Source organism: Peromyscus maniculatus, chromosome 1 (genome assembly GCF_049852395.1).
Source record: "Peromyscus maniculatus bairdii isolate BWxNUB_F1_BW_parent chromosome 1, HU_Pman_BW_mat_3.1, whole genome shotgun sequence".
Classification (NCBI taxonomy): Eukaryota; Metazoa; Chordata; class Mammalia; order Rodentia; family Cricetidae; genus Peromyscus; species Peromyscus maniculatus.
Window position 1 is genome coordinate 20,745,965 of NC_134852.1, and position 14,518 is coordinate 20,760,482.

Genomic DNA, 14,518 nt, shown 5'->3' on the forward strand with positions numbered 1-14,518 from the left:
GTTGACTGCTTAAGACATTATTTTTTAAAGGGAGGCGTGGTCCCTTACTTCCAAGGTCCAGGGAACACTGAGGAAGAAGGGGTAGAATCATGGTAAGAGTTTGGCAGGACTGCTGTGTAGTGGGTAGCCATTCCAGCTTGGATCTGGAAGTTCAAACCCCCATTGATACTCTGGCAACTGTCATGCCTATGAGGCGGGGCCAAGGGAGGCATCTCGAGACCTGATACCTGGATTGGTGAGTGCTCTTTTTGTTCCTGGATGCTAGACGGTGGAGGTTGACTGAGCAGAACTCCAGAGAACACCACTGGACTGTGATACACTTTCCCCAGACCCCCGCAATCTACCTATTCCTTCATTTGTAATTCACCCACTAAATAAATCTTCCTTTTAACTACGTGGAGTGGCCTTCATAATTTCACCAATACTGCTGCACACCAACCTCTTCTAGACTTGAGAAGGCAGGTACACTCATGAACTGACAGGAGCAGCGGCTGTCTGCACAAGAGCTGCACAAGCTCAAGCCGGTCAACCCTCCAGCACAGACAGAGGAGGGGCTCATGACCCCACCCCAGCTGAGCAGCTAGAGACATTTGTGGCTTCAAGGGGAAGGAGGGTCAGTTTTCTTCAGGGATGTGGGCCCTGTAGGTTGCATATTCTCCAGAGCATGCACCTACATCCACACACTTGTGGGCATCCCGACTTAGACTCAGTGAGCTATTGGAGAAGAAAAGGACTTGAAGTTTGGAAAGGAATGTGGAGGAGAATGGGGAAAGGATATGATCAAAATACATTCTATATATATATATATATGAAATTATCAAAGAATAAACCAATAGATTTTTAAATATAAGTGTAAACATAATGAGTGTTTGGTAATTTTTATTTTTTAGGTAAGCTTAGTGATAATGGCATGGGTGGAACAGGCAGTGAGAACAGATGAGCATCAGATATGTTCATGGGTGAGCTAAGATGTAGGATAAGCTTTAAGTATCTCATAGAAGTGAGTAGGGACACAAAAGGGAGAGGCTTAAGATTATGAGATTGGTGACAATGATATTATATTAGTATTCACAAGTTTGAGAAAAGTCAACACTGTATCAAGTTATAATGTATGAATAAGGAATAATAAACATCATGGTTAGGCAATTAAACAATGAATAAAACAGTCATTTTTACTTCAGTGTTTAACTTTAATCTTAACATCTTGATAGATTCTTTATATAGACATCTATATTACATGTCTATATATATGATAGGGTCCCTACTCTCTGGGAGAGAATCATGCCTTCTCTTGACACTTGGTACATTCCTCTTTCATTCCTAGGGAAGGGTGACAGGGAGGTCAGCATACAGTTAAAGAGAGGCAAGTGATTGTCAACAAAACTTGAGATGCTGATATGGCTCAGTGGATGAAGCCACTTGCTGTCCAGCCTGACAACCCGGGACCCACATAGTAGAAGGTGGAGGATGGACTCCCATGAATTGACCTCTGATCTTCCATGTGCACTGTAGCATGTGCCTGTATAAACACATACAAATTAGTAAATGTAATGAAAATAAACAGCACTTTCTTTTTCACTCCAGACTGGACAAATCTACATTGACTGAGGAGTCACAGATGCTACTGCAAGCTGTGGAAATGAAGGAAAAACTGGATATCTTACATTGTCCCTGGGTCAAAGAGAAAAGCGAGAAGAGGGGTGTCCGTCTAGTATGGAACAGCAAGAACTGATCTTGAAACAATGGCTTTTCCTTCGTCATATTCCTCCTGTGTACCCTGTCCCAAGTTGCACACCTGGTACTGGTAGCTGATTCCATGGTTGTTCTTTCACAGTGTCCTGCCCCCATCCATCTTTATACTTCCCCTCACCACTTTACAATATTTAGATAACAAATACATTTAATAAACTCTAAGCATGTTTGAAAACATGAATGAATCCTTAATGGCTGTCTTAAAGTGTTGGGGTTTGAACATAAAGAGACCCCGATTCTGTTACAGTTCTGGTTGGGAGTCATGTTTGTAACATGTCTACACTGGTGTTGTTCTCAATGCAGTGAACATCCACCTGAACTGTAGTTCATGCCGTGATCCTAAGACACCAATGTCACAATGCAGAAAATGGGAAGCACAAAGATCATATCTAGAATCCCCAAAGTTAAAATCAGGAATCCATACTTTTGGAAAAGTGATCTCAAAAATTCTTTTTCCAAGTTCCAGGGATCAGGCCTAAGGTTCACCCTTTATTCCTTAAAAGAGGGGCTGGAAAGATAACACAGTGATTTAAAGTGCTCCCCGCTCCTCAGAGGGTCAAAGTTCAAACCCAAGCACATACATTGTGTGGCTCAAAACTGCCTGTACCTCCAGCTCTAGGGCATCTGATGTGCTTTGCACATCACCAGGCTTCCACAGACACCTACATGCAAGCACACAGATTCACATATATACACACAAATAATAAACCTCTAAAACTTAAGATTTTACATGTTAACTGTTAGTCACTATTATGTTGGCAGTAAATTACCATAAAGAACTCAGTCCTATTTAAACAATATTTTAAATTTTAATCATCTAAACCAGTGTTTCTCAACTTGTGGATCGCAACGTCAAAGGGGATTGCATATCATGTATCCTGCTTATCAGATATTTACATTATGATTCATAACAGTAATGAAATTGTGGTTATGAAGTAGCAATGAAATAATTTTATTGTTGGGCGGGGGTCAACACAACATGAACTACATTAAAGAGTTGAGGCATTAGAAAAGTTGAGAACCACTGAATAGTTAGATTATTTTTCTTTTAAGAAAATATTTATTATATGGATGTGTGTGTACCAGGTGTGTGTGTACCATGTCTGCACAGAAGCCCTTGGAGGTCAAGAGGCCATCAGATCCCCTGGAACTGTAGTTACATGTGGTTATGAGCTGTCATGTGGGCGGTAGGAATGGACTGGGTCCTCTGAAAGAGCAATGAGCACTCTTCATCTCTGAGCCATCTCTCGAGTCCGTAAATTATTTTTTCAAAAACTAGAAAAAGTATTCTTACTAATTCAGTTGAGCTTTCCTAATAGAAACAACTGGGTTTTTCCACCCTAATAATTCAGCTTCAGTTTGACTCTGGTACGTTTAATGCAATGTAGATTTTTTTTTCCTTAACCTAATGAGATTCCTACTCTTTAATTTTAAATTATTTGCGTGTGCACATGAGTGAAGTTGCCTGTGAGGGCACCAGAGAGCACTAGATCCCCTTGATCTGGATTTAAAGGCAGCTGTGAGGGTCTGGTGTGGATGTGGGCAAACTCCCTTCTTCTGCAAGAGCCATGGTGCTCTCAACTGCTGAGCTGCCACTCTAGCCTGACCTGTTTTGAGTTCTGACTAGCAAAGTGTTGAGCCTTTGTTCCTTATAACTAGAGATTTAAAGCTCAGGCAGGCATACACTTCTCTCTGCTGACCCCCTTCAATACCAAAAAATTTGTCACCACAGTTGTTTGAAAGCGACAATAAATTGACATTTTATTATGAATACCTTACTTGCAATTCAGTTTTGGAAACCAGGTACAGATATGTCTGCTCTAGACTCAAGTTTTTGAAAAACTATTTTGCTCTGAGTTTTGTGATATGAACCACCTGGCAACTCAAAAGGATAGCATTCCAATCTTCATTCCATTCCTGTGATAAAGCACTGACCAAAAGCAACATGGGGAGGGAAGGGTTTATTTGGCTTACAGGTCCATTATCATGGGAAACTGAGGCAGGAACTAAGTAGAGACGGTGGGGGAATGATGTTTATTGGCTTGCTCCCTGTGACTTGCTCAGATTGTTTTTTTTTCATACAACTCAGAGCCACTTCCCCAAGGATGGCACCACCTTGAGTGGGCTGGGCCCTTGTACAGACCAACTGATGGAGGCATTTTCTCCATCAGATTTCCTGGTCCCACATGACTAACTTGCATCCAGATGACAAAAAAAAAAAAATGCACAGATAGATTTTTTTTTAAGTTTTGTAAGTAACACTCAGAGTCCTTAAAATGTTTAGAGTCCTTTAACCAGACAACCAGGCATTGGTGGTGCATACCTTTAATCCCAGCACTCAGGAAGCAGAGGCAGGCAGATCTCTGAGTTCGAGGCCAGCCTGTCTACAGAGCTAGGTCCAGCACAGCCAGGACTACACTAAGAAACCCTATCTGGCATGAGGGGGTAGGTGGGTGGGGGCATTGATCAATATCGTGCTGACCAGGGGAAGAAACCAGGATCCAGCCTCGACATCTTCTCCTGATAGACTCTGTCAAAGGCTTCACTTTGAGCCACAGTGAAGAAATTCTTCCAGTCCCCACAGATGCCTGTCAATCAAACACAGAAGGAAAACACCAGGAATGAGTCCAAATCCCACTTGCACAGCCAAGCCTGTCACACTCCCACCTCAACTATCCAGTTAGTATTTTCTCTCAAGACCAAAATGAGTCATCCTACAGTTTTCTGCTTCAGACCAACTGCCAACTGTCAAAACTACGTTAGCACAAAAGGGAAAGGGCTTGCGATGATTTGAGGTTAGTACCTGTGAGCGTCCGAAATGTCAGATGGAAAAATCCTAGTCTTGAAACTGTGAAGGAAAAACTGAGGGAGTTTTCATACCTGCACCTCAGTCCTGCCCTCCATGTGGAAAAAAAATAACAACTATGTGACAGAGATACAGGGTACAAAATGGACACTGAAAGTTTGTGTCCTTCAACTTTTTTTACAACAAAGTTTGTATTATCGTCAAGGGAATATGGTTAAGTTACACAATGCTGTGATCAGAAAAATCTCCACTAGGGAAATGGATGTGTTCTACATCACTTTTCTCCATGTGGGAAATTTTTGTAATCCGTTTCCACTGAAATACATAAATAGTCCAGTGTCACAAACATCTCCCAATACTACTACTTTTTTAGTCATATATGAATCATCAAGCCCCACCACCCTGGATCCCTGAAGGTCAGCAACATATTCTCTGCCTCTACAATTATTTTCTATTTTATCAATGTTACATAAATATATTGTGTGTAGATTTGTTGTTACTCTTGTCGCTCAGCATAAGGCCACTGGAATCCGTCCAAGTTGCTGCATGTGTCAGTAAACTCTGTTACTGACGAATGGCGTTGTATCTGTCATGTAGACACATGGATGTTTGCATGGGTTACTGTTGTAAACCCTCTGAATTGGAAAGTGCTGTTCCTGTGACTACACCTCTGGTTTCTTACAGACGTGGACCATGTCACTGAGACTGACTGGTCTAAGTGTATAGACAGGACTTGTCCATCGCCCAGGCAGAGCCAGGAGGGCACAGGCACCTCTCACTCCTTCTCTACTTAACCGTGGTTCTAAGGATTCTCAGTAACGGATCTGTTGCCAGTGACTCTTCTGAAGAATATGATGGAATATGACACTAGCTTCCAAGCACGTCTGTTTTCATGCCTCATGCTTCAGGCAAACATCAAAAACCTACCCATTTCTACAACACAACCTTGACACTCTATCTTTTCTTACTCTTTCTCAACAATGGTATATTGGAGACGGTGCCATCTTTGGGATTTCTTAGCATTAGGCTGTTGGACATGCTATTCTCATTCATGACTGAAAAGGACAAGTTTCGGGCAGCAGAATCAAGCTGTTCTGGAGTCAGATATTTGCCCAGAAATTGACACACTTTTTGCATGCTGCCTTTGAGGTCCTGTGGGTGGAAAAGGAGTTATCAGGAGAGAGTAGATACAATCACTGATGGTGACATAGCCCTTGAGTTCTCAAGAAGGTGATAACTTCCTTATAATGTGACCTAAAATTTTGTTTCTAACATCCTACATTATATACATATTCATATAAAATATATACTGATATACATAACTATGTTATATATATTTATAAGTTCATAATATATTTTATATTGTGTTTATGAGTTGTATATGATGTATACACTATATAATGTTATACAGCATAATATGAAAATATAAGTTTATAATAATATATGATATGTATAAATTTATAATGTATAATATAAATATATATGAAGCATGTGCATATAGTGAGCACTGAGGCTGGAAAAAGACAATGGATCCCTCTGAGTTGGAATTAGAGGTGGCTGGGAGACACCATGTGGGTACTGAGGATCGAACCCAGGTCCTCTGTAAAGGCAGCATGTACTCTTAGCCACTCAGCCATCGTTCCAGCCCCAATTTCACCAATTTTCATACTCTGTCTTACATTGTGAAGGGATAAAGGAGTCATGAAAAGAAAACCCATTCCTTTGTCAAGTCTGCCTGCCAGCCATCAGCTCAGAAAAAAATGTGTGTGTGTGTGTGTGTGTGTGTGTGTGTGTGTGTGTGTGTGTGTGTGTGTCTGTGGGTGTGTCTGTGCATGTGTGTATGTGTGTGTAGGTGTATGTCTGTGTGGGTGTGGGTGTGTCTGTGCATGTGTGTATGTGTGTATGTGTATGTCTGTGTGTGTCTGTGCATGTGTGTGTGTGTCTCTGTGTGTGTGTCTGTGTGTGTGTGTTTGTAGATGTTTATGGAGGCCAGAAGAGAGTATCAGATTCCCATGGAGCTATTGTTACAGGCAGTTATTAGCTAACTGGCATGGGTTTGGGCCCCAAACTCAGGTCCTCTGGAAGAGCAGCAAATGCTCTGAACAGCTAAGCCAACCTCAAGCCCCTGACTTTTCCTTATGAAAAACAAATCAATTTTAAGTGTATAAAATGTAGGATTTCATTATGTCACTTTTTATACATGTGTATCATTGTACTGAACTCACGTTCAGCTCATCACCCATCATGCTTTGCTGACTACCTTACCCCTCCTACTTACCATTTCCCTTGTCTGAACAGTCCATCTCCTGCTTCTCCCTGTGTGCCCCCCACAAGGCTAATCTAGCTTTCATATAAAATACATGAAATATTTTTTCTGCTTCTCCCCATTATGCTCATCATTACCCTTGTTACCAACTTTTCATTGGCAAATTTTGTTGGAAAAAACAAGACTCATGAATCCAACTGGATGTAAATTGGATTGGAAAGTGGAGGCAGAAAATGAACAGGCACTTTCTACAAAAATACTGTATACCACAGAAAGAAACGGGAATTTCAATGTTCACTGGATTAAATCAGCCAATAGAAGGGCATTTGAAAGAGAGAAAGAGTTGTATGAAAAACCACTACTCTTTGGAGTATTGGGATTGCTGTATATAATACATAGTTTACTATGGTGAGATTCCTGTTGGCCAGTTCTGAGTTCTGACTTAGGACTCGAGCCTGGAACATTCTCTGAAAGTCTATATGAAAGGTCCTTGCATAAGTTTTATGTTCGATACTCCCTACTGATTGTCCCTGGGCCCCAATATGAAGCTATTGAGGTGCCTGCATCAAATGTGTTGATGTGGTCAGGTTGTCGAGGTGGGAGCCACTGTGACAACTTCTGTGTACTAATGTTGTTGAGCTTGAACGCAGAGCATTGCCAGGCTAGCGTTCTTAACAAAAGCCATCAGATTCTTACTCTGAAACTGAAGGAACGTTTAGACGAAGCACGTGTCTTTAATAAGACATAGCTAAGATTAATCAACCACACGTGTAGCATGACATTCACTATTCTAGATAGTTGTCACTTTTATTGTGTTAGTTGAATACTACTGTTTTTGAAGTTTCAGGAGAACAGTGAGTCACAGGATGAGTTAGAACGTGCTGAGGTTATGCAGGCAATAAAACGCTGGGTTTTACACACCTTCCCTGTTTGGGTTTGATTTTTCTGTTACCATGATAAAATACTGACCAATAACAACCTGGGGGAGGAGGGGCTTATCCAGCTTCTGAGTTTTGAGCATCATGGATGGAAGCCAGGCAGGAACTTGGGCAGGAACTGAAACAGAGCCCACAGAGGATTGCTGCTCACTGACTTGCTCCCTCTGGCTTACTCAGCTACCTTTCTTATACATCCCAAGCCCACTCGCCTATGGATATGGCACCTAGAGTGATGAGGCTCCCCTACATTAATCATTAATTGAGAAAATCCCCCCACAGACATCTAGTAGAGGCATTTTCTCCATGGATAACTCCTCTCACAGGTGTGTCAAGTTGACAACGATGCTAACTATGACAGTCTCCCACTCACTTACTCGATTGTTTACCCCTAGAGAAATACAAAGGAAAGGAACAAAGGCAGATATGGGCAATGTAGGAAACACAGTAAAAGAGAATTACCCTCTGTAGCTCCTCATAGGACATTAGTAGAAAGTTCTCTGTGTCTCTCCTGGTTAACCATCCAAGTGTGTGATCAAACCAGGATCCAAAAACCACTAGAGAGATAGGGGAGGAAAAGGAAATTATTACTGAACTTTGCACTTCATGAATATTTGTTCTTATTCCTGATTGGAGGATGGCATTTACTTTGAGGAAGGTAAGGGATGTCATGTTTCTACCTCTAGAGGTCTATAACACAATTATGACATTGAGAAAGCTCACTTTTTTAGGGGAAAAATTATGCATGCTTACTACCTACATATTTAAAAGGAGTTTTAAAACTTATTTAATGTGTATAAATGTTTGTTGATATGTATGTATGTGTATCACATGGGTGCAGTGTTCGCAGAGACCAGAAGAGGGCATAGTATCTCTTGGAAGCAGAATTACCGATTGTTTTAAGCCATCATATGGGTGCAGAACTGAATCTGGGTCCTCTGAAAAAGCAGAAAGAGTACATAACCACTGAACCACATCTCCAGCCCTGCCTCTTTGAACCTCTAACTAGAAAAGTATATATAAAAAAAAGCAGGATAAAATTCAAATACATGCAAGAACTATTTTATGAAGCAATCATAGATTTATTAAATAATACTTCATTGTGAGTAAAATACCAAGAACTAATGAAATGATTTAGTGGATAAAGGCGCTTGAACCGCATCCTGCCCCCGACTTCCCTTCTGGACCAGAGGTGAGTATCCGGGTCCAACCTGGACCCCATCCCTGGGCACCAGTCACTCCGGGAAGACCTGCCCAACTTGGCCACAGGCTCTGGCCACCGGGCGGGTCCCCTTCTAGTCCCACCGGGAGGGATCCCCTTTTCCACCCCCCCCCCGGCAGCCCCTGCAATCTCCGTGCCCTGCCCCCACACCCATCTGCCTGAGACCCCAGCCACTTTCTGAGACTTAGAGACCGGCCCCCAGTTCCCATCCTGTCCCAGACTTCCCTTCTGGACCAGAGTTGGACAAGAGAACTCCCTTTTGGACAAGAGAGAGAGAGAGACTTCCTGAATCTGTCAGCTCTTTCTGAAACAAGTACACTGATAATACCAAGAAGGAACCACAAGGAGATGGGCAGACGTCAAGGCAGAAGTACATACAACAAAATGAAGAGCAATACAGCATCACCAGAACCTAGCCTGCCTCCAACATCTAGACCTGAACGTCAAAAATTGGAAGAAGCAGAAGAAAGTAGCCTTATGAGTAACTTCATGAAGAAGGTAGAGGCTTGTGTAGAGGAAAAGACAAGATAATTGGAAGAACGCTGTAAACAACTAGAGGAAAGGGCAATCAAATTAGAAGAAAACAATACAGCCCTCCAAGAAAACAATGTCCTGGAAGAAAGCAATAAAGTCCTGCAAGAAAACAATAAAGCACTGAAAGAAAATCATGAAAAGTAATGAAACAAACAAAGGAAACAGTCCAAGAACTGAAAAGGGAAATTGAAAAAATAAAGAAGACACAAACAGAGGGAATGCTGGAAATAGAAAACCTGAGTAAAAGATGGGGAACTTCAGATGCAAGTATAACCAACAGAATGCAAGAGATGGAAGAGAGGATTTCTGGCATTGAAGATACAGTAGAAGAAATAGTTTCATCAGTTGAAGGAAACACTAAAGCCAACAAAGTCATGAACCAAAATGTCCAAGAAATCTGGGACACCATGAAAAGACCAAACCTACGAATTATAGGGATAGAAGAAGGTGAAGAATACCAACTCAAAGGCACAGAAAATATATTCAACAAAATTATAGAAGAAAACTTTCCCAACCTAAAGAAGGAAATGCCTATGAAGATACATGAAGCCTATAGAACACCAAACAGACTAGACCCCCCAAAAAAGTCCCCTTGACACATAATAATTAAACAACTAAATGTACAGAATAAAGAAAGAATATTAAGAGCAGCCAAGGAAAAAGGCCAAGTGACCTATAAAGGCAAACCCATCAGAATAACACCCAATTTCTCAATGGAGACTTTGAAAGCCAGAAGGACCTGGACAGATGTAATGCAGACACTAAGAGACCATGGATGTCAGCCCAGACTAATATACCCAGCAAAACTTTCAATCATCATAGACGGAAGGAGCAAGACATTCGAAGACAAAGCCAGATTTAAACAATACCTATCCACAAACCCAGCCCTACAGAAAGCACTAGAAGGAAAATTCCAACCGAGGGAAGTCAGATACACACTCGAAAACACAGGCAATAGATAAAGCCACAACAGTAAACTCCAAAGAAGAGAAGTACACACATACTACCACCAAAAATAACAGGGATGAAGAATCACTGGTCATTAATATCCCTTAATATCAAGGGACTTAATTCACCTATAAAAAGACATAGGCTTACAGAATGGATACGAAAGCAGGACCCATCTTTCTATTGCATACAAGAAACACATCTCAAATACAAAGACAGACACTACCTAGGAATAAAAGGCTGGGAAAAGACTTTCCAATCAAACAGTCTTAAGAAACAAGCAGGAGTAGCCATCCTGATATCCAACAAAATAGACTTCAAACTAAAATCAATCAAAAGAGATCAAGGACATTACATCTTCATCACAGGAAAGATCCACCAAGATGAAGTTTCAGTTCTAAACATTTATGCCCCAAACACAAGGGCACCCACATATGTAAAAGAAACATTACTAAATCTTAAACCACATATAAAACCCCACACATTAATAGTGGGAGATCTCAACACCTCACTTTCACCACTGGACAGATCTGCCAAATCGAAACTTAACAGAGAAATAAAGGACTTAACTGATGTCATGACCCAATTGGACCTAATAGATATCTACGGAACATTCCATCCTAACAAGAAAGAATATACCTTCTTCTCAGCACCCCATGGTACTTTCTCTAAAATCAACCACATACTTGGCCACAAAGCAAATCTCAACAGATACAAAACAATTAGAATAACCTCCTGTGTTCTATCAGACCACCACGGTTTAAAGTTAGATTTCAACAACAACAAAAACTACAGAAAACCTACAATCTCATGGAAACTGAATAATGCTCAACTGAATCACCAATGGGGTAAGGAAGAAATAAAGAAAGAAATTAAAGACTTCCTAGATCAATGAAAATGAAGACACCACATACCCAAACTTATGGGACACTATGAAAGCAGTGTTGAGAAGGAAATTCATAGCACTAAATGCCCACATATAGAAGTTGGAGAAATCCCACACTAGTGACTTAACAGCACATCTGAAAGCTCTAGAAGAAGAAGAAGCAAAGTCTCCCAGGAAGAATAGACGCCAGGAAATTATCAAAGTGAGAGGTGAAATTAATAAATTAGAAACTAAGAGAATAATACAAAAAATTAATGAAACAAAGAGTTGGTTCTTTGAGAAAATCAACAAGATAGACAAGCCCTTATCCAAACTAACCAAAAGACAGAGAGAGAGAATCCAAATCAACAAAATCAGAAATGAAAAGGGGGACATAACAACAGACATTGAGGAAATCCAGAGAATTATAAGGTCATATTTCAAAATCCTCTACTCCACAAAACTGGAAAACCTAAAAGAAATGGACTGTTTTCTGGATAGGTACCACATACCTAAGTTAAATCAAGACCAGATAAACTATTTAAATAGCCCAATAACCCCTAAGGAAATAGAAACAGTCATTAAAATTCTCCCAACCAAAAAAAAGCCCAGGACCAGATGGTTTCAGCGCAGAATTCTACCAGATCTTCAAAGAAGAGTTAATACCAATACTCTCTAAATTGTTCCACATAATAGAAACAGAAGGAACATTATCAAACTCCTTCTATGAGGCTACAATTACCCTGATTCCTAAACCAAACAAGGATGCAACAAAGAAAGAGAACTACAGACCGATCTCCCTCATGAACATTGATGCAAAAATAATCAATAAAATACTGGCAAACAGACTCCAAGAACACATCAAAACAATTATCCACCATGATCAAGTAGGCTTCATCCCAGGGATGCAAGGGTGGTTCAACATATGAAAGTCCATCAATGTAATACACCATATAAACAAACTCAAAGAAAGAAACCACATGATCATCTCACTAGATGCAGAAAAGGCATTTGACAAAATCCAACACCCCTTCATGATAAAAGTCTTGGAGCAATCAGGAATACAGGGAACATACCTAAACATAATAAAGGCAATATATAGCAAGCCAACAGCCAACATCAAATTAAATGGAGAGAAACTCAAAGCAATTCCACTAATATCAGGAAGGAGGTAAGGCTGTTCACTCTCCCCATACTTATTCAATATAGTACTTGAAGTTCTAGCCAGAGCAATAAGACAACATAAGGAGATTAAGGGGATAAAAATTGGAAAGGAATAAGTCAAACTTTCCCTATTTGCAGATGACATGATAGTATACTTGAGTGACCCCAAAGATTCCACCCAGGAATTGATAAAGCTTATAAACACCTTCAGCAACATAGCAGGATACAAGATCAACTCAAAAAAATCAGTAGCCCTCCTATATACAATGGACAAAGAAGCCACAAATGACATAAAATACCTTGGGGTAACACTAACCAAGCAAGTGAAGGACCTATATGACAAGAACTTTAAGTCCCTGAAAAAAGAAATTGAAGAAGATGTCAGAAAATGGAAAGATCTCCCATGCTCATGGATAGGCAGGGTTAACATAGTAAAAATGGCAATCTTACCAAAAGCAATTTACAGATTCAATGCAATCCCCATCAAAATACCAACACAATTCTTCACAGACCTGGAAAGAATAATACTCAACTTCATATGAAAAAACAAAAAACCCAGGATAGCTAAAAGAAACCTGTACAATAAAACAACTCCTGGAGGCATCACATTCCCTGACTTCAAGCTCTACTATAGAGCTACAGTAATAAAAACAGCTTGGTTATTGGCATAAAAACCAACATGTGGAACAATGGAATCGAATTGAATACCCTGACATTAACCCATACACCTATGGACATATAATTTTTGACAAAGAAGCCAAAAGTGTACAATGGAAAAGAGAAAGCATCTTCAGCAAATGGTGCTGGCATAACTGGATATCAACGTGTAGAAGGCTGCAAATAGATCCATATCTGTCACCGTGCACAAAACTTAAGTCCAAGTGGATCAAAGACCTCAACATAAATCCAGCTACTCTGAACCTGCTAGAAGAGAAAGTAGGAAATAGTCTTGAACACATTGGCATAGGAGATCACTTCCTAAATATAACACCAGTAGCACAGACACTGAGACAATCAATCAATGGGACCTCTTGAAACTGAGAAGCTTTTGTAGAGCAAAGGATACGGTCAACAAGGCAAAGTGACATCCTACAGAATGGCAAAAGATCTTCACCAACCCCACATGTGACAGAGGACTGATATCCAGAATATATAAGGAACTCAAGAAATTAGACATCAAAATGACCAACAGTCCAATTGAGAAATGGGCTTTAGAATTAAACAGAGAATTCTCAACAGAGGAAACCCAAATGGCTGAAAGACATTTAAGGAATTGCTCAACATCCCTAATCATCAGGGAAATGCAAATCAAAACAACTCTGAGATACCACCTTACGCCTGTCAGAGTGGCTAAGATCAAAAACACTGAAGACACTTTATGCTGGAGAGGATGTGGAACTAGGGGAACTCTCCTCCACTGCTGGTGGGAATGCAAGCTTGTATAACCACTTTGGAAATCAATATGGCGCTTTCTTAGAAAATTGGTAATCAATCTCCCCCAAGATCCAGCTATACCACTTTTGGGCATATACCCAAGAAATGCTCAATCATACCACAAGAGCACTTGCTCAGCTATGTTCATATCAGCATTGTTTGTAATAGCCAAAACCTGGAAACAACCTAGATGCCCTTCAACTGAAGAATGGATAAATAAATTGTGGCACATATACACAATGGAATACTTCTCAGCAGAGAAAAACAATGACATCATACGGTTTGCAGGCAAATGGATGGATCTAGAAAAAATCATCCTGAGTGAGGTAACCCAGACTCAGAAAGACAAATATGGTATGTACTCACTCATAGGAAGATGCTACATGTGGAACAAGGATGACTGGACTGCTACTCACATCACCAGTGAGGCTACCTAGAAAATGAGACCCCAAAAAAAGACAAGGAGAAATGGACGAGATCTACATGAACAGCCTGGTCATGAGTGGGAACAATGAAGGGCGACGGTTGAGGGAAAGAGAATGGGAGATCCTAGCTGGATCAAGAAAAGAGAGGGAGAACAAGGAATAGGAGA

The 14,518-nt window shown here is 40.5% G+C and overlaps 1 protein-coding gene and 1 long non-coding RNA gene across 3 annotated transcripts in view; one reads left to right on the forward strand and one right to left on the reverse strand.

Moving 5' to 3' along the window:
* LOC143266763 (uncharacterized) overlaps positions 1-14,518 on the forward strand; it is a 230,770-nt gene that overhangs the window by 180,877 nt on the left and 35,375 nt on the right. The gene's annotated exons all lie outside the window — the stretch shown is intronic.
* The window catches only part of LOC143273128 (3-beta-hydroxysteroid sulfotransferase-like), a 291,023-nt gene continuing 277,367 nt past the window's right edge, over positions 863-14,518 (reverse strand). The window contains exons 7-10 of the mRNA XM_076571518.1: positions 8,222-8,316; positions 5,527-5,710; positions 4,235-4,340; positions 863-1,519 (exon numbers count right to left, since the gene is read on the reverse strand). Coding sequence (XP_076427633.1) covers positions 1,375-1,519; positions 4,235-4,340; positions 5,527-5,710; positions 8,222-8,316 — 530 coding nt within the window. The 3' untranslated portion in view covers positions 863-1,374. The remainder of the gene's footprint in view (positions 1,520-4,234; positions 4,341-5,526; positions 5,711-8,221; positions 8,317-14,518) is intronic.